General features: G+C 44.4%; 1 protein-coding gene across 1 annotated transcript; it reads right to left on the bottom strand.

Moving 5' to 3' along the window:
* Window positions 1-808: 808 nt before the first annotated feature.
* On the bottom strand, window positions 809-1,965 carry LOC125546973. The gene is made up of 2 exons (XM_048711045.1): window positions 1,617-1,965; window positions 809-1,416 (listed from the first exon to the last, which is right to left on the bottom strand). The coding sequence occupies exons 1-2, from the start codon at window positions 1,963-1,965 to the stop codon at window positions 1,379-1,381; spliced, it is 387 nt and encodes a 128-aa protein (XP_048567002.1). The 3' UTR covers window positions 809-1,378.
* Window positions 1,966-24,946: the final 22,981 nt, after the last annotated feature.

Below are 24,946 nucleotides of genomic sequence, written 5' to 3'. Positions count from 1 at the left end.
AAAAACACTAAAACTACTTGTGAACCCAGTGCATCTCAATCAAGATACAGGTTAACAGATGTGAAACATTTGGTTAATGGAACCTGACATCTGGTCCCTTTTATTTTTGTTACTTGATTAGCTTGAGCAGCTGACATGACACCTTTTTGTTTTTCATGAATTGCAGAAGCTTAATTAGTTGACCTATCTAGAAAAAAATTAAAACTACTTGAGAATCCAGTGCATCTCTATCAAGATAAATCATACTGTAGGTGTTGACATCTACGATCGTTTCCCCATTCATACTCTGCATTTCTGCAACTCCACTTGAAAAGGGCATGGAGTCAGGAAAGGCTACAATCTTCTGATGGATATTCAATCCAATGGTCAGACTAGATATATTAGGGCCGAAGCACCACAGGATAATTAGTTGCTAATTAAATATGGCCTGAACCTCAATTGACACACTTATTGTTCAAGTTTAAGGACCAACCACAACATACTGTTAAGCTTGCAAAATGGTCTTACATTATGGGACGGAGGGAGTACACGTGTAAATTTTATGAAAGTTAGAAACTCAAAGTCTTTTACACCCTATTGATCTACATCCAATGAATTATGAGGCACTCTTTCCTTATTAGCTACATTTCTACAACTGCCATCAGGGATGCCAACCAATAGAGAAGCTTCTCAAATATTATTCTGAATCACTGAACCAATGTAACTAAATATGAATCTTTAAGACTTTAGTCAAACAGGGATCAAGAAGAAAACTGTTCATGAACTTATTTGTTCATGGATTTGAATCAAACAGAGAGCAAACATGGACTGGCAAACAATGGAGTAATATAATGCACAGGCAACACCCGACTTACATAGATTGGATGCTCAGATTAAAGAGAAAAAGTGCAGGAAACATTAGTACATGCCCAGGTTTCACAGATTGTTTTTGATTGAAGCAATATCCAACAACGTTGGCCTAATTTGGGAAAAGCTGATACATACCACAACGTTGGACTAATTTGGGAAAAGCTGATACATACCTCTGGTGTAGCACGTTCGGACGGCGGATGTTCTTCCTCCAGTGAACTCAGCAGAGGCGACATTGGATGGCTCGGTGGCGAACTCGGCGGAGGCGACATTGGAATGCTCGACTGATGTTCTTCTTCTAGTGAACTCCACAGCGGCGACATTGGACGTTGCCAAAACCACCTTGTCCGATCATATATGATGGGTGAAAATTGTTTGTCACAGCTGCAACATCTTTGAAGCTTTGAAAATTCAAAACCTTCAATGGGGCTTCATGTCCCAAAACCTTCACAAGTGCTCAAATCTCCTAGGCCTAGTAATTTTGCAGTATTTGCGAGCATTGAGCAGCATAATGCAGAATTGGTTTATGTCACATATGCATGAGCATAGTACACTGTGTCTTTGGACCTGCAAACCCATATCACAATGGATAAGCATGTGAGCACCAGCATGCCTGCTAAAACCGGCAACAAATTTTCATCATGTTTTCTCTTTCTTCCTATCTTGAGAGATTCAGATTGATGTTATCAGACAATGTTTGTGGTACAAATTCCAGCAAAGTCACAATGATCGAATATTACTATGGGGAAGGTTAATTTGTGTGGTACCTGCAGTAGCCATGCCAACGACAGGGAGGAGCAGCGTGTCGCTGCCAGCAGCACTGCCTCCCAACTTCTTGGCGTCGACGAGGTCCCCCAGCCATACCAGACACCTGGTGGCGTCCTCCTTGGAGCTGTTGCTCAGGTTGGCCCGCCAATCTACAAGCTCCAGCCTCCGCCGCCGCCGTTCTGCAAGCTCCAGCTGCCACCGCCGATCCAGCCGCCCCCGCCGCTCTACATCGAGCAGCCGCGCCACCCCCAGCCACTCGAGCTGCCGCGTTGACCTCCAGCGGCGCCATTTGACAAGCTCCAGCCGCCACCGTTGATCCAGCGGCGCGACAGAAGCTGTCTCCGCCATGACCAATGGCGGGGCACTACGACGGCGACTGCAAGGGGATGGGAGAGAGTAGCGAGGGTTGCTGGGAGCGGAGGGATGGGGCGCGGCGGCGGAGGGAACCCTAGCGCCGGGCGTCTCTGGTTCTCGTGTGAGAGAGAGCTTCCGTCGAATCGTTTTTTTCTTTCACTTAATAGAATAAATTAATGGATATGAAAGCGTAAATTCTCGTGAAGAAGCGTATTGTGACGGTGAACCCACGGAGTCAATCCGTGCTTTATTATTAGGGATAGATATGTTGCTGTTCTAAGAATGATCATGATGCCCTCATGTCCGTATTTTATTTTTATCGACACCTCTATCTCTAAACATGTGGACATATTTTTCGATTTCGGCTTTCGCTTGAGGACAAGCGAGGTCTAAGCTTGGGGGAGTTGATACGTCCATTTTGCGTCATGATTTTATATTGATATTTATCGCATTATGGGTTGTTATTACACATTATGTCACAATACTTATGCCTATTCTCTCTTATTTTACAAGGTTTACATAAAGAGGGAGAATGCCGGCAACTAGAATTCTGGGCTGGAAAAGGAGCAAATATTAGAGACCTATTCTGCACAGCTCCAAAAGTCCTGAAACTTCACGGAAGTTATTTCCAGAATATATAAAAAATACTGAGCGCAAGAAGTACCAGAGGGGGGCCACCCACCAGCCACGAGGGTGGGGGCGCGCCCTACCCCCTGGGCGCGCCCCCCTGCCTCATGGGCCACCTAGTGGGCCTCCGATGCCCATCTTCTACTATATGGAGTCTTTCGTCGAGGAAAAAATCATAAGCAAGCTTTCGGGACAAGACTCCGCCACCACGAGGTGGAACCTTGGCGGAACCAATCTAGGGCTCCGGCAGAGCTGTTCTGCCGGGGAAACTTCCCTTCGGGGGGGGGGGGGATCATCACCATTGTCATCACCAACGATCCTCTCATCGGGAGGGGGTCAATCTCCATCAACATCTTCACCAGGACCATCTCATCACAAACCCTAGTTCATCTCTTGTATCCAATCTTTGTATCCAAACCTCAGATTGGTACCTGTGGGTTGCTAGTAGTGTTGATTACTCCTTGTAGTTGATGCTAGTTGGTTTACTTGGTGGAAGATCATATGTTCAGATCCATTATGCATATTAATACCCCTCTGATTATGAACAAGAATATGCTTTGTGAGTAGTTACGTTCGTTCCTGAGGACATGGGAGAAGTCTTGCTATTAGTAGTCATGTGAATTTTGTATTCGTTCGATATTTTGATGAGATGTATGTTGTTATCCCTCTAGTGGTGTCATGTCAATGTCGACTACATGACACTTCACCATTGTTTGGGCCTAGAGGGAGGCATTGGGAAGTAATAAGTAGATGATGGGTTGCTAGAGTGACAGAAGCTTAAACCCCAGTTTATGCGTTGCTTCATAAGGGGCTGATTTGGATCCATATGTTTCATGCTATGGTTAGGTTTATCTTAATACTTCTGTTGTAGTTGCAGATGCTTGCAATCGGGGTTAATCATAAGTGGGATGCTTGTCCAAGTAAGGACAACACCCAAGCACCGGTCCACCCACATATCAAATTATCAAAGTACCAAACGCGAATCATATCAACGTGATGAAAACTAGCTTGATGATAATTCCCATGTGTCCTCGGGAGCGCTTTCCTTCATATAAGAGTTTGTCCAGGCTTGTCCTTTGCTACAAAAAGGATTGGGCCATCTTGATGCACCTTATTTACTTTTATTACCTGCTACTCGTTACCAATTACCTTATCAGAAAACTATCTGTTACCGATAATTTAAGTGCTTGCAGAGAATACCTTGCTAAAAACCGCTTATCATTTCCTTCTGCTCCTCGTTGGGTTTGACACTCTTACTTATCGAAAGGACTACGATAGATCCCCTATACTTGTGGTTCATCAAGCCACTAGTGAAACCTATGGCCCCCGGGTCTATCTTCCATCATATTATTTCCATATCAATTTGCTATTTCTATTATCGTTTATTTTCCATTCTATATCATAAAAATACCAAAAATATTTATCTTATTATCTCTATCAGATCTCACTTTCGTAAGTGACCATGAAGGGATTGACAACCCCTTTATCACATTGGTTGCGAGGTTCTTGTTTGTTTGTGCAGGTACTAGGTGACTTGTGTGTTACCTCCTACTGGATTGATACCTTGGTTCTCAAAAACTGAGGGAAATACTTATGCTATTGTGCCGCATCACCCTTTTCTCTTCAAGGGAAAACCAACGCATGCTCAAGAGGTAGCAAGAAGGATTTCTGACACCGTTGCCGGGGAGGTTGCATCAAGTCAAGACATACCAAGTACCCATCACAAAGTCTTATCCCTCGCATTACATTATTTGCCATTTGCCTCTCGTTTTCCTCTCCCCCACTTCACCCTTGCCGTTTTATTCACCCTCTTTTCCGCTCGCCTCTTTTTGGTTCGCCTCTTTTTGCTTGCCTCTTGCTTGCTTGTGTGTTGGATTGTTTGTCACGATGGCTCAAGATAATACTAAGTTGTGTGACTTTTCCAATACCAACAATAATGATTTTATTAGCACTCCGATTGCTCCTCTTACCGATGCTGAATCTTGTGAAATTAATACTGCCCTATTGAATCTTGTCATGAAAGATCAATTTGCTGGCCTTCCTAGTGAAGATGCCGCTACCCGTCTAAACAACTTTGTTGATTTGTGTGACATGCAAAAGAAAAAGGACGTGGATAATGATATTGTTAAATTGAAGCTACTTCCATTTTCGCTTAGAGATCGTGCTAAAACTTGGTTTTCTTCTTTGCCTAAAAATAGTATTGATTCTTGGAATAAGTGCAAAGATGCTTTTATCTCTAAGTATTTTCCTCCCACTAAGATCATCTCTCTTAGAAACGATATTATAAATTTTAAGCAACTAGATCATGAGCATGTTGCACAATCTTGGGAGAGGATGAAATTAATGATTCGTAATTACCCTACTCATGGTTTGAATTTATGGATGATTATACAAAATTTCTATGTCGGATTGAATTTTGCTTCTAGAAATCTTTTAGATTCGGCCGCGGGAGGCACTTTTATGGAAATGACTTTAGGAGAAGCTACCAAACTCCTAGATAATATTATGGTTAGTTATTGTCAATGTCACACCAAAAGATCTACTAGTAAAAAGGTTCATGCGATAGAAGAAATTAATATTTTGAGTGGAAAGATGGATGAACTTATGAAGTTGTTTACTAATAAGAGTGCTCCTGTTGATCCTAATTATATTCCTTTGTCTACTTTTATTGAGAATAATATTGAATCTATGGATGTGAATTTTGTTGGTAGGAACAATTTTGGTAACAGCGCGTATAGAGGAAACTTTAATCCTAGGTCATATCCTAGTAATTCCTCTAATAATTATGGTAATTCCTACAAGAATTCTTATGGAAATTATAATAAGATGCCCTCTGATTTTGAATCTAGTATTAAAGAATTTATTAGTTCGCGAAAGAGTTTCAATGCTTTGATCGAAGAAAAATTGTCTAAGATTGATGAGTTGGTTAGGAACATGGATAGAATTTCTCTTGATGTTGATTCTTTGAAACTTAGATCTATTCCACCTAAGCATGATATCAATGAGTCTCTCAAAGCCATGAGAATTTCCATTGATGAGTGCAAAGAAAGAACCGCTAGGATGCGTGCTAAAAAAGATTGCTTTGTAAAAGTGTGTTCTCCTAGTTTTCATGATAATAATGATGAAGATATAAAAGTGATTGATGTGTCTCCTATTAAATCTTTGTTTTGCAATATGAATCTTGATAATTATGGAACTGGAGATGAGTCAACTTTAGTTAAAAGGTGTCCCAATGATTCAGAGTTTTTAGATCCTGATGCAAAAATTGGTAAAAGTGGGATTCAAGAGGTCAAAACTTTACATAGTAATGAACCCACTATTTTGGATTTCAAGGAATTTAATTATGATAATTGCTCTTTGATAGATTGTATTTCCTTGTTGCAATACGTGCTAAATTCTCCTCTTATAGTCAAAATAAAGCTTTCACCAAACATATCGTTGATGCGTTAATGCAATCTTATGAAGAAAAGCTTGAATTAGAAGTTTCTATCCCTAGAAAACTTTATGATGAGTGGGAACCTACTATTAAAATTAAGATTAAAGATCATGAATACTTTGCTTTATGTGATTTGGGTGCTAGTGTTTCCACGATTCCAAAAACTTTGTGTGATGTGTTAGGTTTCCGTGAATTTGATGATTGTTCTTTAAACTTGCATCTTGTGGATTCCACCATTAAGAAACCTATGGGAAGGATTAATGATGTTCTTATTGTTGCAAATAGGAATTACTTGCCCATAGATTTCATTGTTCTTGACATAGATTGCAATCCTACATTTTCTATTATTCTTGGTAGACCTTTCCTTAGAACGATTGGTTCAATTATTGATATGAAAGAAGGGAATATTAGATTCCAATTTCCGTTAAGGAAAGGCATGGAACACTTTCCAAGAAAGAAAATTAAATTACCTTATGAATGTATTATAAGAGCCACCTATGGATTGCATACCAAAGATGACAATACCTCGATCTATTCTTGTTTTTATGCCTAGCTAGGGGCGTTAAACGATAGCGCTTGTTGGGAGGAAACCCAATTTTATTTTTGTTTCTTGTTTTTTGTTTATATTTAGTAATAAGTAATTCACCTGGCTTCTGTTTAGATTTGGTTTTTTGTTTTTAATTAGTGTTTGTGCCAATTAGAACCTTTGGGAAGACTTGGGGGAAGTCTTTGCAATCTTGCTGTAAAAAACAGAAACTTTAGCGCTCACGAGATTTGCTGCCATTTTTTACTGAAGAGTGAGATTAGGTTGATTCTTTTTGCAGATGATTAATAGACAAATTACTCACGTCCACCAATTTATTTCCGAATTTTTGGGGTTACATAAGTATTCGAAACCTACAAATTACTACAGACTGTTCTGTTTTTGATAGATTCTGTTTTTCGTGTGTTGTTTGCTTATTTTGATGAATCTACGGCTAGTATCAGGGGGTATGAACCATGGGTAAGTTGGAATATAGTAGCTTTAACACCAATATAAATAAAGAATGAGTTCATTACATTACCTTGAAGTGGTCGTTTGTTTTCTTATACTAACGGAGCTAATGAGATTTTCTGTTGAAGTTTTGTGTTGTGAAGTTTTCAAGTTTTGGGTAAAGATTTGATGGATTTTGGAATAAGGAGTGGCAAGAGCCTAAGCTTGTGGATGCCCATGGAACCCCAAGGTAAAATTCAAGTACAACCAAAATCCTAAGCTTGGGGATGCCCCGGAAGGCATCCCCTCTTTTGTCTTCGTCTATCGGTAACTTTACTTCAGGCTATATTTTTATTCACCACATGATATGTGTTTTGCTTGGAGCGTCTTGTATGATTTGAGTCTTTGATTTTTAGTTTACCACAATCATCCTTGCTTTACACACCTTTTCGGAGAGACACACATGAATTGGAACTTATTAGAATACTCTATGTGCTTCTCTTACATCTTTTGAGCTAGATAATTTTGCTCTAGTGCTTCACTTATATCTTTTTAGAGCACGGTGGTGGTTTTATTTTATAGAAATTATTGATCTCTCATGCTTCACCTATATTATTTTTAGAGTCCGTTAGAACAGCATGATAATTTGCTTGGTTATAAAATTAGTCCTAATATGATAGGCATCCAGGATGAGTATAATAAAAACTATCATAAAAAGTGCATTGAATACTATGAGAAGTTTGATACTTGATGATTGTTTTGAGATATGAAGATGGTGATATTAGAGTCATGCTAGTTGAGTGGTTGTGAATTTGAGAAATACTTGTGTTAAATTTTGCGATTCCCGTAGCATCCACGTATGGTGAACCGTTATGTGATGAAGTCGGAGCATGATTTATTTATTGACTGTCTTCCTTATGAGTGGAGGTCGGGGACGAGCGATGGTCTTTTCCTACCAATCTATCCCCCTAGGAGCATGCGCATAGTACTTTGTTTCGATAACTAATAGATTTTTGCAATAAGTATGTGAGTTATTTATGACTAATGTTGAGTCCATGGATTATACGCACTCTCACCCTTCCACCATTGCTATCCTCTCTAGTACCGCACAACTTTCGCCGGTACCATAAACCCACCATATACTTTCCTCAAAAAGCCACCATACCTACCTATTATGGCATTTCCATAGCCATTCCGAGATATATTGCCATGCAACTTACCACCGTTCCGTTTATTATGACACGCTTCATCATTGTCATATTGCTTTGCATGATCATGTAGTTGACATTTGTATTTGTGGCAAAGCACCGTTCATAATTCTTTCATACATGTCACTCTTGATTCATTGCACATCTCGGTACACCGCTGCAGGCATTCACATAGAGTCATATTTTGTTCTAGTATTGAGTTGTAATTTTTGAGTTGTAAGTAAATAAAAGTGTGATGATCATTATTATTAGAGCATTGTCCCATGTGAGGAAAGGATGATGGAGACTATGATCCCCCCACAAGTCGGGATGAGACTCCGGACGAAAAAATAGGATAAAGTCCATAAAAAAGAAGGCCCAAAAAAAAGAAATGAAAGAAAAAGAGAGAAGGGACAATGCTACTATCCTTTTAACACACTTGTACTTCAAAGTAGCACCATGATCTTCATGATAGAGAGTCTCCTATGTTGTGACTTTCATATACTAGTGGCAATTTTACATTATAGAACTTGGATTGTATATTCCAATGATGGGCTTCCTCAAATTTCCCTAGGTCTTCGTGAGCAAGCAAGTTGGATGCACACCCACTTAGTTTCTTTTTGAGCTTTCATATACTTATAGCTCTAGTGCATCCATTGCATGGCAATCCCTACTCACGCACATTGATATCTATTGATGGGCATCTCCATAGCCCATTGATATGCCTAGTTGATGTGAGACTATCTTCTCCCTTTTGTCTTCTCCACACCACCATTCTATTCCACATACAGTGCTATGTCCATGGCTCACGCTCATATATTGCGTGAAGATTGAAAAAGTTTGAGAACATCAAAAGTATGAAACAATTGCTTGGCTTGTCATCGGGGCTGTGCATGATTTAAATACTTTGTGTGGTGAAGATAGAGCATAGCCAGACTATATAATTTTGTAGGGATAACTTTCTTTGGCCATGTTATTTTGAGAAGACATGATTGCTTTATTAGTATGCTTGAAGTATTATTATTTTTATGTCAATATTAAACTTTTGTCTTGAATCTTTCGGATGTGAACATTCATGCCACAATAAAGAAAATTACATTGAGAATTATGCTAGGTAGCATTCCATATCGAAAATTCTGTTTTTATCATTTACCTACTCGAGGACGAGCAAGAATTAAGCTTGGGGATGCTTGATACGTCTCCAACGTATCTATAATTTTTTATTGTTCCATGCTATTATATTATCTATTTTGGATGTTTAATGGGCTTTAATTTACACTTTTATATTATTTTTGGGACTAACCTACTAACCAAAGGCCCAGTGCAAATTGTTGTTTCTTTGCCTATTTCAGTGTTTCGTAGAAAAGGAATATCAAACGGAATCCAAACGGAATGAAACCTTCGGGAGAGTTATTTTTGGAACAAACGTGATCCAGGAGACTTGGAGTGGCCGTCAAGAAAGAAGCAAGGAGGCCACGAGGCAGGGGGGCGCGCCCAGGGGGGCAGGAGCACCCCCACCCTCGTGGGCCCCTCGCAGCTCCACCGACATATTTCTTCCTCCTATATATACCCATATACGCCGAAAACATTCAAGAGCACCATGAAACCCTATTTCCACCGCCGCAACCTTCTGTACCCAAGAGATCCCATCTCGGGTCCTTTTCTGGAGCTCCGCCGGAGGGGGAATCGATCACGGAGGGCTTCTACATCAACACCATAGCCTCTCCGATGATGTGTGAGTAGTTTACCATAGACCTTCGGGTCCATAGTTATTAGCTAGATGGCTTCTTATCTCTCTTTGGATCTCAATACAAAGTTCTCCTCGATTCTCTTGGAGATCTATTCAATGTAATTCTTTTTGCGGTGTGTTTGTCGAGATCCGATGAATTGTGGGTTTATGATCAAGATTATCTATGAACAATATTTGATTCTTCTCTGAATTCTTGGATGCATGATTTAAATATCTTTGCAAGTCTCTTCATATTATCAGTTTGGTTTGGCCTACTAGATTGATCTTTCTTGCAATGGGAGAAATGCTTAGCTTTGGGTTCAATCTTGCGGTGTCCTTCCCCAGTGACAGCAGGGGCAGCAAGGCATGTATTGTATTGTTGCCATCGAGGATAAAAAGATGGGATTTATATCATATTGCTTGAGTTTATCCCTCTACATCATGTTGATGCGTCCATTTTGCATCATGCTTTTATATTGATATTTATTGCATTATGGGCTGTTACTACACCTTATATCACAATACTTATGCTTATTCTATCTTATTTTACAAGGTTTACATGAAGAGGGAGAATGCCGGCAGCTAGAATTCTGCACTAGAAGAGGAGCAAATATTAGAGACCTATTCTGCACATATCCAAAAGTCCTGAAATTTCACAGGAGCACGTTTCAGAATATATAAAAAATATTGGGCGAAAGAAGTACAAGAGGGGGGCCACCCACCATCCACGAGGGTGGGGGCGCACCCTACCCCCTGCCTCGTGGGCCCCCTGGCAGCCCTCTGATGCCCATATTTGGCTATATGGAGTCTTTCGTCCTGAAAAAATCAGAAGCAAGCTTACGAGACAAAACTCCGCCGCCACAAGGCGGAACCAATCTAGGGCTCCGACGGAGCTGTTCTACCGGGGAAACTTCCCTCCGGGAGGGGGAAATCATCACCATCGTCATCACCATCGATCCTCTCATCAGCAGGGGGTCAATCTCCATCAACATCTTCAGCAGCACCATCTCATCTGAAACCCTAGTTCATCTCTTCTATCCAATCTTTGTCTCAAAACCTCAGATTGGTACATGTGGGTTGCTAGTAGTGTTGATTACTCTTTGTAGTTGATGATAGTTGGTTTATTCGGTGAAAGATCGTATGTTCAGATCCTTTACGCATATTAATACCCCTCTGATTATGAACATGAATATGATTTGTGAGTAGTTACGTTTGTTCCTGAGGACATGGGAGAAGTCTTGCTATGAGTAGTCATGTGAATTTGGTATTCGTTCGATATTTTGATGAGATGTATGTTGTCTTTCCTCTAGTGGTGTCATGTGAATGTCGACTACATGACACTTCACCATTGTTTGTGTCGTGGAATTGTCACGGGAGATGTCCTAGCAAAAGGACTTAGTCGTAGGGCCATCGCAACTAGGAAGCTTAAAGGGGTTAATTGGGACAAAGGACACGAGAGGTTTTATACTAGTTCGGCCCCTTATGATGAAGGTAAAAGCCTACGTCTAGTTGTGTTGGAATTGCTGGGGTTTCGATCACCAAGAGGCTAATCCGCCGGCTTGGTTCTCGTTCTCTTGTATCTTGCCCTAAGCCGCCACTTGGTCGTCCCCTTATATACACGGGCTGACGCCTGGCGGCCTACGGAGTCTCGGCCAGCTCATAAAGCATGTCCGTCTCGGTGACTTCTTTTACATGCCTTTCCTTACAAGTCTTTCTTTACATACGGCGGTTTACAATATTGGGCCTTAAGCCGCCTCTGGGCTTAGGCCTTCTATGGGCCTTAATAAACTATCACCTTGAATGTTTATTGGGCTTCCTTTGTGACCCGTCATTGGGACTGACCCGGCCCCTCCTGGGCGGGTCATAACTGATAGCTATATCCCCAATATTAGGCCCTAGGTTGACTTTGAACTTTGTTCTTTGTCAATCTTCTATACTTAGAAAAAATCCATCTTCCTTTCTTCGCAGAAATTTTTATAACTCGCCATGACGTCATTTCCTGAAAACACAAAAAACCGTTGTGACGTCATCTCTCAATGGATCTTTATTCTTTAATGCCTTCCGAGAATCGAGGCGTCTGTTTAGTTGGATAATCATTATTCGGGTCTCCTCGATTTTTGCTCCCGCCTGTTCGCTTACTCCCTTATAAATAGGCACGCCCCGGTCTTCGTCATTCTTCTCTCTCCTTCGTCTTCCTTCTCTCGCAATCTCCGCTGCTGCTCGAGCTCCACCGCCTCCAGAGAGCCTCTCACCTCCGTCGACCTCGGCCGCTGCATCGACCGGAATCAGTCAAGAAAAATGGCGGCGACCTTTCGTGGAAGATCTGTGGCTATAAGCGTTTCCCTTCTTGCCCCTTAGATCTACATTAGGGCTTTCTAGGTTTCTGCATGTTCTTCGTAGTTCATCGCAGCTTCTCCGTAGTTCTTCCATGCAGCCTCTTCTTGATCCAAAAAGAGATACATGCTTGTGCAGTAGTTGTTTTGTGCTTGCTCTTGACACTAGTAGATCCCTTTTCCCAATATAAAGGCCTCACTAGGACTTACAAAATCATCTGCGCTAAACTTTTAGGTCTAGAATTTTTTTCCATTTTGAATAGCCATTTGATCTGGAATAATATCAAGCAATTTTGTAAACTTGTTTGTCTCAACACTTAGCTGAACTTGCTTTCTCAAATATCTGTAGTCATGGCGGCTTATTGTGCCGGCTTACTTTTCCTTATATGACATTAGCCCTTACTTAAGCTGCCATTACTCCCCTTTATCATCATCATTTACTTTCACCATTGTCATTGAATTAAGCCAGCATGTTGCTTTCTTTTCAGTTCGTCTTTTGAACATCATGCCGTCCAAAGCACCAACTGTCTGCAACTGGGTTCCCTCAACAGTCACTTAGGACAATCTGAAGGAATTCTTTACCATAGATTTTTTTGCCAAGGAAGAATGTTATGTCCTACCGTGCGCCTGACCCGGAGGAGGAATGGCCCAATCTAAAAGATGGTGAAGTTATCGTCTTCTCTGATCACATGAACCGTGGCTTTTCCCCACCCGGCTCAAAGTTCTTCAGAGATGTCCTCCATTTTTTCAAACTCCACTCTCAAGACATCGGGCCTAATTCCATATCCAATATCTGCAACTTCCAAGTTCTCTGCGAGGTGTACCTTCAAGAAGAACCGATTGTGGAACTCTTTAGAGAGTATTTTTATCTGAACCGCCAGAATGAGTGCACAAATGGCCCTAGCCTGGAACTTGGAGGTATCTCAATTCAGCATCGACAAGGCGCCGTCTTCCCCCTAATAGTCTTGCTGAGTCATCCCAAGGACTGGAATCAGACTTGGTTCTATTGCCAAGACACTTCACCAGCAAATGAGCATCCACTGTCGGGTTATCGCGCAGAGCGTCTTGACTCCAAATTTGCACTCCCTGACAAGCTCACTGCCACCGAACTCAAGAAGTTGATACCATCCATTAAAAGGATTAACGCTTTATTGGGGAACGGCTTAACCGGAGTTGACTTAACCCGTTGCTGGGTTGCGTGGCGGGTCATCCCTCTAAGCCGCCGATCCAAACTGATGTACGAATATGGTGGAGGCCCAGATGACTCTCTTAGTCACAGCTCTGTTCAATTAACGAAAGAAGATATAATGTCAACTCTTCTGGTGAACGGTAAATACGAAGACTGCAGTAAAGTCGGGTTAAACCCTTTCTGCAAGCTTAACCCGGTGCCAGAGGTAAAAAACCTCTGCTCTCTTCCTCTTTGTAGTTCCCTCAATTGTTTTAAATACTTGCATGACCTTTCATCTTTCTTGTTTGTTTATAGGCCAAATCTGATTTCTGGAAAGCCAAGTACGATCACGAAGCCGCCAAGAAAGCCAGAGCCGCCGCCATAACCGCCAAGAAGACGACTCGGAGATCTAAGAAGAAGAAGAAAAGCACTGCTGAAGATCTGTTGAAGCTTGATGATGATACTTCTGAGTCGGAGGTAGCCCTTGACTCCCTTGGCTAGCTTTTTAACAGTCTTATTAACACTGATCATTGCCAGGACGACACGGGGGCCAGTCAGGCCATGGAAGAAGAGGTAACTATTTCCTCCGACTCAGCCCATTTGCCAAGACAGAAACTTCGAGTCGTAACCCGGAAAGTAAGGTTTTCACACCCTTTGGCTTATCTGGACCCTCATTTTCTTTTGAAAAAGCAGCAACATGAGAGCCGCCGTCAGGCCCGGAACGTCGATGAACCACCTGCTGTTCTTCAACAAACTCCTCAAAAGCGCCAGAATGAGGTTTATTCCTTCGCTTTTTACTTTCCATTAATGGATCTTATCCCTTGTATTATTAACTTTATTTTATCTTTGCAGGAGGTGTCCCGCTCTTCTGGCAACTCATCTCAAACTCAATTCCCAGCCTTTAAGACCGCCCCTAGGTAAGGAAGAAATCATCTTTCCTCTGTGTCTTTCAAACTGTTTTTTTATACTGACTGTTTCATAATATCTTTCTTAGTGGCCAAACCAAGTCCAAGAAGACCAAGGTGACTAGGCCGGCGGAAGACCCGCCAGTTCTTGCACCTGAACCAGCCATGCCACCTTCTCCCCCTCAGACGGAAGCACCAGAAAACCCGGCTGTCAATACTCAATCAGATCCTCCTGAGCCATCAGCTGACGCTGCCATCGTTAATCCTTCTGCTACCGGACCATCCAGCTCAGCCAACCCGCCATCGCTGTCTGCCCAGGATGTTCTGATCACTGGAAGCCGCTTTGTTGAGCCGGGGAATCCCACCTTGTTGGTTCGTCACATGGCTAAACAAGAGGCTTTGGAGAGACAAAAAGTGTGTTTTGACATTTCTCATTATGGCCATCTGAACGCCAACGACATATTGTCTGGATATCTGAGCCATGTGCACTCCAGCCATGACTCAGAAATCGAAATGGTCAAGCAGTTGCAGCTGAAGTATGAGGTATGCTCTTTCGGCTTACTTATATTCTGCCAGCCCCCAAGTCTTCAGATTATGATAAAACCTTGAATGATCTGTAGACTTATGATATAGGCTAAAGCTTTACCTTTAGATATTTCTAGAGTCCAATAAAATAGAATAAACTTCACCGGTAGTCCCCAAGGGCCGGTTCACTTGACCATAAATGAACCGGTACTTTGAATTTCATAACTGTCTTGTGCCGAACTCAACAAATATTGTAATTTGGCTTACTTTAAGATACTTGTTGAATATCATACATTAGACCCCAAGTGCCAAGTGTTGTTACTTTGTAAAGTACTTGTGACTTGAAGTATAGTAGAGTCATAAAAAATTGTTTTGGCATACATTAGCCCCCAAGTATCAAGTGGTTTTGCAGTGCAAAGTACTTGAGACTTGAATCTTGACTGTTGGACTTTAATGGAAACCTTGACACACCTATGTATGTTTTGTAGAATGCCTTATCTGAACTAAGCTCGCAATTAACTGATGCGAAGACCCGGCTGGTGGATCAGGAGGCAGAAATCAAGTCTGCTGACTCCAAACTGCAATTAAGTCTTGCTGAGACGGAGACACTGAGAACCAACTTGACCGCCAAGAAGAAAACCTAGGTTGAAGAGAAAACGCTGCTGACACAATGCGCCGAAAAAAGCTGAAGCAGCTCTTGAAGAGGTTACTACGGAGCTGACCGGATTAAAAGACCGGGTGTCGCAGATGGTTTCTGCCATCTTTGGTACGTCATCTGTACTGATCTTTTGTACCTTCTGCTGACCCGGAATATAAACCGCTAGCTGACCCTTTGTGTACAAAATATGTGTTGGCCCGTGAAGCAAGAATCTGAGCCAAGACAACGTGACTAAATTGAAGGAGGTCTATACCTTAGTGGAGCAGTTGTACATTGGCGCACAACGGGCACTTGCCGCTATCTCTCCTGCCAATCAAGGACCCAACCGGCTCAGTGATGTCTTGAAAAAGCTGTCAATCTTACCTGCCAGGTTCCAAGAAGTCAAGCGATCCTATGCCAGAGCCGGAGCTTTGACTGCCCTAAGCCAGTCCAAGGCTAGGGTGCCAGATCTAGACCCGACAGATGTAGCCAGAGGGTACCCCACGGTGAAAGAAGACGGGTCTCTGTTTGAACAGGATGACTTAGTTGCTTGCGTGAGGGAGGTGCAACCTCAGGCCACCATTCTCGGAGATGAAACAAATATCGATAAATACCAGCCGGGTTTTGATTTGGAAAATAAGAAGATGGCGACTCCTTCCTACAAAGTAACAGACCTTATCCTGCCAGTTCGTCAACACACTTTCGCTCCCGAGGTTGATCTGGCTGGATTGATTGACGATGAATCATAGTTTGTTGTTGTGAACAGCTTTGATTGGTCCAATCCCAGCTTTCAATTGATAGAAGGAGGTGAACCGGCGAGGGAAGAGTGAGAAACATCCTTGTGGGCTTTAAGAAGCCTTGTAATAGAATTAGCTTTGAAACACTGTATATTTTGCCTATGCCATCGTGCATAAAACGCCGTGTGTGACTCTGTGCTTCCTTATTTCAATATGTGCATCACAGTCATGGTTATCCTTGTAATATTTCCACTCTGTTCCTGTAACAAAAAGGAAATACTTGCTTGGCGGTTTAACACCGAACGGGTCAGAAGACCCGGTTTATGACCAAAAGTTTTATCATAGTAGATAAGCAGAACTAAACGTAAAGATAAAACAGGTTTGAAATAACCTTGGAGTAACACATAAAGAAACTGTTCATAAACAACAGTCATACATGTATCTTCGACCTCTGGACCACCGGTTTATGTGACCCAGGTGGTGAGGCTGACGATCCAGTCCTTTTTTGAGAAGTCAATGCTTCTAAATACCTGATGATTCTTATGCCTTGGCGTCTTATTGTCAAATAGTCAAGCCGGCGAAAAGACAATGCCGATTGTTTAAAATTGAGACAATAAAAGACCAATAAAACAAACACCAAGTGGTAAACAATATAAATAACCTTGTAATGAAAGGTTGGGGGTTTCTGATTCGAATACGATCAGTAAACCAGACCAAAGGGGTTAAGCTAAGATTCGAATACGATCAAATAGCCCCCAGTGGCTTTGGCGTTGCGCTGATCAAAAGGGTACCGACAGCTATGTTCTCTTTGGTTCGAATACGACCTATGTTTGAACAGGAAGCCCCCAAATGACCTTGAGAGGTTTTTAACGACCCTGATTCGAAGACGATCCAAGTCGGACCCAAGAGGGGTTAAGCTATGATTCGGATACGATCAAGAAGCCCCTAGTGAGTTTGGCTTTGAGCCGATCAAGAAGGTTACGGCAGCTATGTTCTCTTTGGTTTGAATACGACCTATGTTTGAACAGGAAGCCCCCAAGTGACCTTGAGATTTTCAGCTAGATTCGAATACGATCATAAGCCGGACCAAAAAGGTTAGACTTGATTCAGATATGATCAGCTCCATAATAGTCATTTTAAATAGTAAAAAAGAGTAAAGATTTAAAATCTTTGAAAAGGAAAAGGACAGAGGTCCTGCTTTATTACTTATCATGATATATACAATGTCAAAGTATGTACATGGTGAGAGCCGGTGGCTCAGGTGTAGTATGGCCGAAGTTGCGCAATGTTCCACGGCCGGCGGGTCTCTTCCTCCGACTTACGTGAGTCTTTGTGCTCTCGAACGTCAATGAGGTAATATGACCCGTTGTTTAAGTTTTTGCTGACCACAAAGGGTCCTTCCCAAGGCGGGGATAGCTTGTGTGCATCTGACAGATCCTAGATGAGCCGGAGCACCAGGTCACCTTCTTGAAAAGTCCTAGACTTAACCCGGCGGCTGTGATAGCGGCGCAGGTCCTGTTGATAAATTGCTGATCGAGCTGCTGCTAAGTCTCTTTCCTCATATAATAAGTCAAGTGCATCCTGTCTGGCTTGTTCGTTATTAGCTTCAACATAAGCCGCCACACGAGGCGAGTCATGACGGATGTCACTAGGCAGCACTGCTTCCGCTCCATAAACCATGAAGAAGGGTGTATAACCCATAGATCTGTTAGGGGTGGTGTTAATACTCCACAGCACCGAGGGTAACTCCTCTACCCAACAACCCGGCGTCCGTTGTAAGGGAACCATGAGCCGGGGTTTGAGACCTTTTAAGATTTCCTGATTTGCTCTCTCAGCCTGCCCATTGGATTGAGGGTGAGCTACAGAAGAAACATCAAGCCAGATATGCTCACGTTGACAGAACTCCTCCATAGCCCCTTGGGATAAATTAGTACCATTGTCAGTGATAATGCTGTGTGGAAAACCAAAACGAAAGATCACCTTTTTCATGAACTGAACCGTTGTGGCTGCGTCACACTTACTAACTGGCTCCGCCTCAACCCACTTTGTGAATTTGTCAACTGCTACTAAAAGATGTGTCTTTTTATCCTTGGACCTTTTGAAAGGTCCAACCATGTCAAGCCCCCAGACCGCAAACGGCTAGGTGATTGGAATCATCTGCAACTCCTGAGCCGGTACATGTGCTCGCCATGCAAATTTTTGACATCCATCACACCTACTGACCAGATCCTCTGCATCAGCGTGAGCCGTCAACCAATAAAAACCATGACGAAAAGCTTTGGCCACAAGAGACTTTGACCCGGTGTGATGACCACAATCCCCTTCATGGATTTCACGAAGTATCTCTTGGCCTTCTTCAGGATAAACACACCGCTGAAATGCTCCAGAGACGCTGCGATGGTATAACTCTCCGTCAGAAATCGTCATTGACTTGGACCACCAGGTTATCTGCCGGGCCAGGGTCTCATCCTCTGGTAACTCGCCCCGGGTCATGTAAGCCAAGAATGTTATTGTCCAATCTGGGATGACGTGAAGAGCCGCCACCAACTGTGCCTCCAGGTCAGGAACGGCCAAATCTTCCTCTGTAGGTAACTTAACAGATGGGTTATGCAAAACATCCAAAAAGGTGTTAGGTGGCACCGGCTTACGCTGAGACCCCAACCGGCTTAGAGCATCCGCCGCTTCGTTCTTCCTACGGTCAATGTGTTCCACCTAATAACCTTTAAAATGTCCTGCAACAGCATCGACTTCACGGCGATAAGCCGCCATGAGAGGGTCCTTTGAATCCCACTTGCCTGACACCTGTTGAGCCACCAGATCTGAATCGCCAAGACACCGGACCCGGCTCAGGCTCATCTCTTTGGCCATTCGAAGACCATGGAGCAAAGCTTCATACTCTGCTGCGTTGTTAGTACAGGGAAACATCAGTCGCAGCATATAACAAAACTTGTCACCTCGAGGGGAAGTTAAAACAACTCCAGCCCCCGAGCCTTCCAATTGTTTGGACCCATCAAAGTGAATCGTCCAATACGTGTTATCTGGTTTCTCTTCTGGCATCTGCAGTTCTGTCCAATCATTAATAAAGTCAACCAACGCTTGAGATTTGATCGTAGTACGTGGTACATACTTCAACCCATGAGATCCAAGCTCAATGGCCCACTTGACGACTCGCCAGTGGCTTCTCTATTTTGAATGATGTCTCCCAACGGAGCAGAGCTAACCATAGTGATTGGGTGACCTTGAAAGTAATGCTTGAGCTTCCGGCTCGCCATGAATACCCCATATACGAGTTTCTGCCAATGTGGATATCTTTGTTTAGACTCAATCAACACTTCACTGACGTAGTAAACCGGCCATTGGACCGGATGTTCCTTGCCAGCCTCCTTGCGTTCCACCATAGTCGCCACACTAACAGCTCAGGAGTTAGCGGCTACATATAACAATAACGACTCTTTCTCGACCGAAGCAGCAAGAACCGACGGCTCAACAAGTTGTTTCTTCAGATCCTCAAAAGTAGATTTTGCAGCATCGCTCCAAACGAAATCATCTGTCTTTTTCCTCATCTGATACAAAGGCATTGCCTTCTCCCCTAACCGGCTTATGAACTGGCTCAAAGCAGCGACATGACCCACCAGCCGTTGAACGTCATTGATGCATACCGGTTTGGCCAGGGAGGTGATTGCCTTAATTTTCTCCGGGTTAGCTTCAATACCTCTATTAGACACCAAAAAAACCAAGAGTTTGCTAGCGGGAACTCCAAAAACACACTTAGCCGGGTTAAGCATCATCTTGTAGACCCGGAGGTTATCAAAGGCCTCCTTTAGATCTGTTACTAAGGTTTCCTCTTTTCTGGACTTCACCACGATATCATCTACATAAGCATGAACATTGCGCCCAATCTGATTGTGAAGACAATTCTGCATACACCGTAGATAAGTCGCCTGGGCACTCTTAAGCCCAAAAGGCATAGACACATAGCAGAAGGCTCCAAACGGAGTAATGAAGGATGTCTTCTCCTGGTCCTTAACTGCCATTTTGATCTGATGATAACCTCAATAAGCATCCAGAAAACTCAAATGTGCGCAACCCGCCGTAGCATCAATGATCTGATCAATACGAGGGAGGGCAAAAGGGTCAGCTGGACAAGCTTTGTTTAAATCAGTGTAATCCACACACATACGCCAGGTGCCATTCTTCTTGAGTACAAGCACCGGGTTGGCCAACTACTCTGGGTGAAAAACTTCCACAATGACCCCGGCTGCCAAGAGCCGGGCCACCTCCTCTCCAATGGCCTTGCGCCTTTCCTCGTTAAACCACCGGAGAAACTGTCTGACCGGCTTAAACTTCGGATCAATATTGAGAGTGTGCTCAGTGAGTTCTCTCGGGACACCCGGCATATCAGAAGGCTTCCATGCAAAGATGTCCCGATTCTCACAGATGAACTCGATGAGCGCGCTTTCCTATTTTGGATCCAAGTTGGCACTGATGATGAACTGTTTGGATGAGTCGCCGGGCACAAACTCAACCATCTTGGTGTCATCAGCTGATTTGAATTTCAACACCGGCTCATGCTCCGTTGTTGGCTTCTTTAATGACGTCATGTCTGCCGGGTCAACATTATCTTTATAAAACTTTAACTCCTCTGTTGCACAAACAGACTCAGCATACGCAGCATCTCCTTCTTCACACTCCAGGGCTATTTTCTAGCTCCCATGCACTGTAAGGGTGCCCTTATAACCCGGCATCTTGAGCTGTAGATATACATAACACAGCCGAGCCATGAACTTGGCATAAGCCGGCCATCCAAACAGAGCATGATATGGGCTTTTGATCTTAACCACCTCAAAAGTTAACTTCTCCGCCCTGGAATCATATTCATCCCCAAAGGCTACTTCCAGCTCAATCTTACCAACTGGGTATGCCGATTTGCCAAGTACAACACCATGAAAAACAGTGTCGGATTGCTTAAGACTCTTATCAGTCAACCCCATCCAACGGAATGTCTCATAGTAGAGGATGTTGATGCTACTACCTCCATCCATAAGCACTTTAGTGAATTTATATCCACCGACCTGAGGTGCCACTACCAAGGCTAAGTGACCCGGGTTGTCAACCCGGGGAGGATGATCTTCTCTGCTCCACACAATAGGCTGTTCAGACCACCTCAAATAACATGATATCGCCGGCTCAACAGCATTGGCATCCCTCTTATGAAGTTTCTGGTCCCTCTTGCACAAACAAGTGGTAAATACATGGTATTGCCCACTATTCAATTGTTTTGGGTTGCTCTGATATCCGCTGTTGCTGCTGATTGCCTTGGCCAGGTTGTTGATTGTAACTTCCCTGGTTACCTGTATGGCCTTGACCGTGAAAACCGCTTCCACCTGAACCGGCGCCCGGGCCATGAAAGCCGCCCCCGCCTGAACCGCCGCCAGGCCCGTGACCTCCATCAAACGCGTCTGAATTTTTAAATGCCTTCATGATCGTACAGTCCTTCCATAGATGGGTTGCTGGCTTCTCTCGGGTGCCGTGTCTTGGGCAAGGTTCATTCAATAGTTGCTTGAGGGTGGGACCTGACCCGCCTGACCGAGGGGGTTGCCTACCCTTGCGCCATTGATTGTTACCCTGTGTATTGGTGTTAGCCACAAATTCGCCAGCCTTACGTTTATTACCTCCTTGATTTGTCGGGTTATGCTGGTGACCCTTGCCGTTGCTGTTCTTCTTTCCCTTCCCTGTTTTCTCCTCATTAGACAAGGGATCCTTGGTATTATCAGAATCAGCATACTTAACCAGAGCCGCCATCAATTGGCCCATGTCATTGCAGTCACGCTTGAGTCGCCCCAGCTTCTGTTCCAGAGGTTCAAAACGGCAATTTTTCTCCAACATTAAGACTGCCGATCCAGCATCCATCTTATCAGATGAATGTATTATCTCCTTGACCCGGCGCACCCAATGGGTTGTGGACTCCCCTTCCTCTTGCTTACAGTTAGTTAGGTCCACAATTGACATAGGTTGCTTACATGTGTCCTTGAAGTTTTGAATGAACCGGGCCTTCAACTCCACCCATGAGCCGATGGAATTGGGTGGCAACCCTTTCAACCAAGTGCGAGCCGTCCCATCCAACATCATGGTGAAGTACTTAGCCATCGCTGACCTCCAAAAGCTCCATTGCCATCTCGTAACTCTCAATCCATGCCCCAGGCTGCAAATCGGCCGTGTAGTTAGGCACTTTACGAGGTCCCTTGAAGTCCTTAGGTAAGCGTTCATTACGTATAGCCGACACCAAGCAAGGAACGCCTCCGGTCCTTGTGGCTACTCCCCCTCAACAAAGGTTGCTGGATAAGCCGGGAAAGTCTGATGAGCCGCCTGCTCAGCTGCCAGTTGAATCGCCTGCTCAGCCTCTTGTCGAATCCTCTCCTGATCCGCTAAGTTAAGGGCTCCCGCCTGCACCGGCTCAAGCCTGCGCGGCTGGTTGCGGCATTAAGCGTTGCTTGACATCTCAGCTGAGTCCATATGCCTGCTATAGCTCGGGCTCCGGCTCGGGCGAGGGATTGAATGGATTTTGTCTCAACTGTAAGAGTACGCATCCTGCTGTGTCAGAGCTGTCTGAAGAAGCTCCCTCACCCTTCGTGTCTCGACTGCTATCGGAGAGTCGCCTTCCATCAGGAGAGCCGCCAAACGAGCCGACGCAGAAATGAGGTTTTCCAAAGGATTGGAGAAGTAACCCTGCAGGGTTGGTGCATAACGAGGTGGAGCGGTATGCATGGGAGGCGGCTCCATGGCCCGCGGCTGAACCGGTGCTCCGGGTGTCGTGATCCGATTTGCCACCGGCGAGTTACTTGGACCGGCCCCAGGTGTATGGAAAAGGTTCCTCGGATCGAGCATCAGAGGTAGACATGATTGAGTTTTCTGGTGCCTTCTCCTCATGACCTCGCTTGATGCGTTCAGATCCACCGAGAGCCGAAAAGTTTCTGCTTGAAGCTGCTGAGCACGAGCGTCCAAAGCCGCCCGCTCCGCGGCCATCCTGACCTCTTCAGCCGCTAAGTTTTCCTTGGCCTGTGCCATCTCTTCGCGCACCCGTGCCACCTCCACATCATGCTGAACTTTATCCACCGATTCCACCACGGCAGTCAACAGGGTCGTCAGCTTATCCATGAGGTCCATTAGTATCTGAGCCGGGGAGCGCGCGGGGTCTCCTGACCCCCCGGTGGTCGTCGCTGCCGCAGCCGTGGAGTTCTGCCCGGGCTGGGTGCCTGCCATGAAAACTCCGGCTCGATTTGGCGGCTCCAAGGGGTTCGGAATACTGCTGCCATCGGAACAGCCCCCAAGCATGCCTTCCTGCAGCTGATACAACGAGTCCGTCTCGCGTGTTGATGACGTAGCGTCCAAACAGATGGCCGCCTCACCGCCATCCACTGATCCTTCCGAGTATTCACCTCCATGGATGCAACCCACAAAAGCATGGTTTACGGCGGGTCAAGCCTGGGTGGGTCTCGCACGATGAGCCGTCTCGATGATGTTGGTGCAGATGTCCGGCTCAGGGCCTGATTCGCCGATCCGGCCGATGAAGACATGAATCCCGCCGAAGGGGACCCGGTACCTGTACTCTATTGAGTCGGCCTCGGGGCCCAGCCTTCATCGTCGATGTAGAGCTTGCCGCGACGACTCTTGGTCATCCGTCCCACAATGTATCCCTTGAGCCCTTCGAAGCTGCCCTTCAAGAACTCAAATCCACCATGCGCTGGCCCCACGGTGGGCGCCAATTGTCGTGGAATTGTCACGGCAGATGTCCTAGCAAAAGGACTTAGTCGTAGGGCCATCGCAACTAGGAAGCTTAAAGGGGTTAATCGGGACAAAGGACACGCGAGGTTTTATACTAGTTCAGCACCTTACGATGAAGGTAAAAGCCTACGTCTAGTTGTGTTGGAATTGCTGGGGTTTCGATCACCAAGAGGCTAATCCGCCGGCTTGGTTCTCGTTCTCTTGTTTCTTGCCCTAAGCCGCCACCGGGTCGTCCCCTTATATACACGGGCTGACGCTTGGCGGCCTACAGAGTCCCGGCTGGCTCATAAAGCGTGTCCGGCTCGGTGACTTCTTTTACATGACTTTCCTTACAAGCCTTTCTTTCCATACGGCGGTTTACAATATTGGGCCTTAAGCCGCCTCTGGGCTTAGGCCTTCGATAGGCCTTAATAAACTATCACCTTGAATGTTTATTGGGCTTCCTTTATGACCCGTCATTAGGACTGACTCGGCCCCTCCTGGGCGGGTCATAACTGATAGCTATATCCCCAACAGTTTGGGCCTAGAGGAAGGCATTGGGGAGCAATAAGTAGATGATGGGTTGCTAGAGTGACGAGAAGCTTAAACCCTAGTTTATGAGTTGCTTCGTGAGGGGCTGATTTGGATCCATATGTTTCATGCTATGGTTAGGTTTGCCTTAATACTTCTTTTGTAGTTGCAGATGCTTGCAAGAGGGGTTAATCATAAGTGGGATGCTTGTACAAGGAAGGACCATACCCAAGCACCGGTCCACCCACATATCAAATTATCAAAGTACTGAACGCGAATCATATGAACGTAATGAAAACTAGCTTGACGATAATTCCCATGTGTCCTCGGGAGAGTTTTCCTTTATATAAGAGTTTGTCCAGGCTTGTCCTTTGCTACAAAAAGGATTGGGCCATCTTGCTGCACCTTATTTACTTATATTACTTG

This window comes from Triticum urartu, chromosome 3 (genome assembly GCF_003073215.2).
Source record: "Triticum urartu cultivar G1812 chromosome 3, Tu2.1, whole genome shotgun sequence".
NCBI lineage: Eukaryota > Viridiplantae > Streptophyta > Magnoliopsida > Poales > Poaceae > Triticum > Triticum urartu.
The sequence above is the reverse complement of the archived record's forward strand: the minus strand, read 5'-3'. Positions and strand labels throughout refer to the sequence as shown.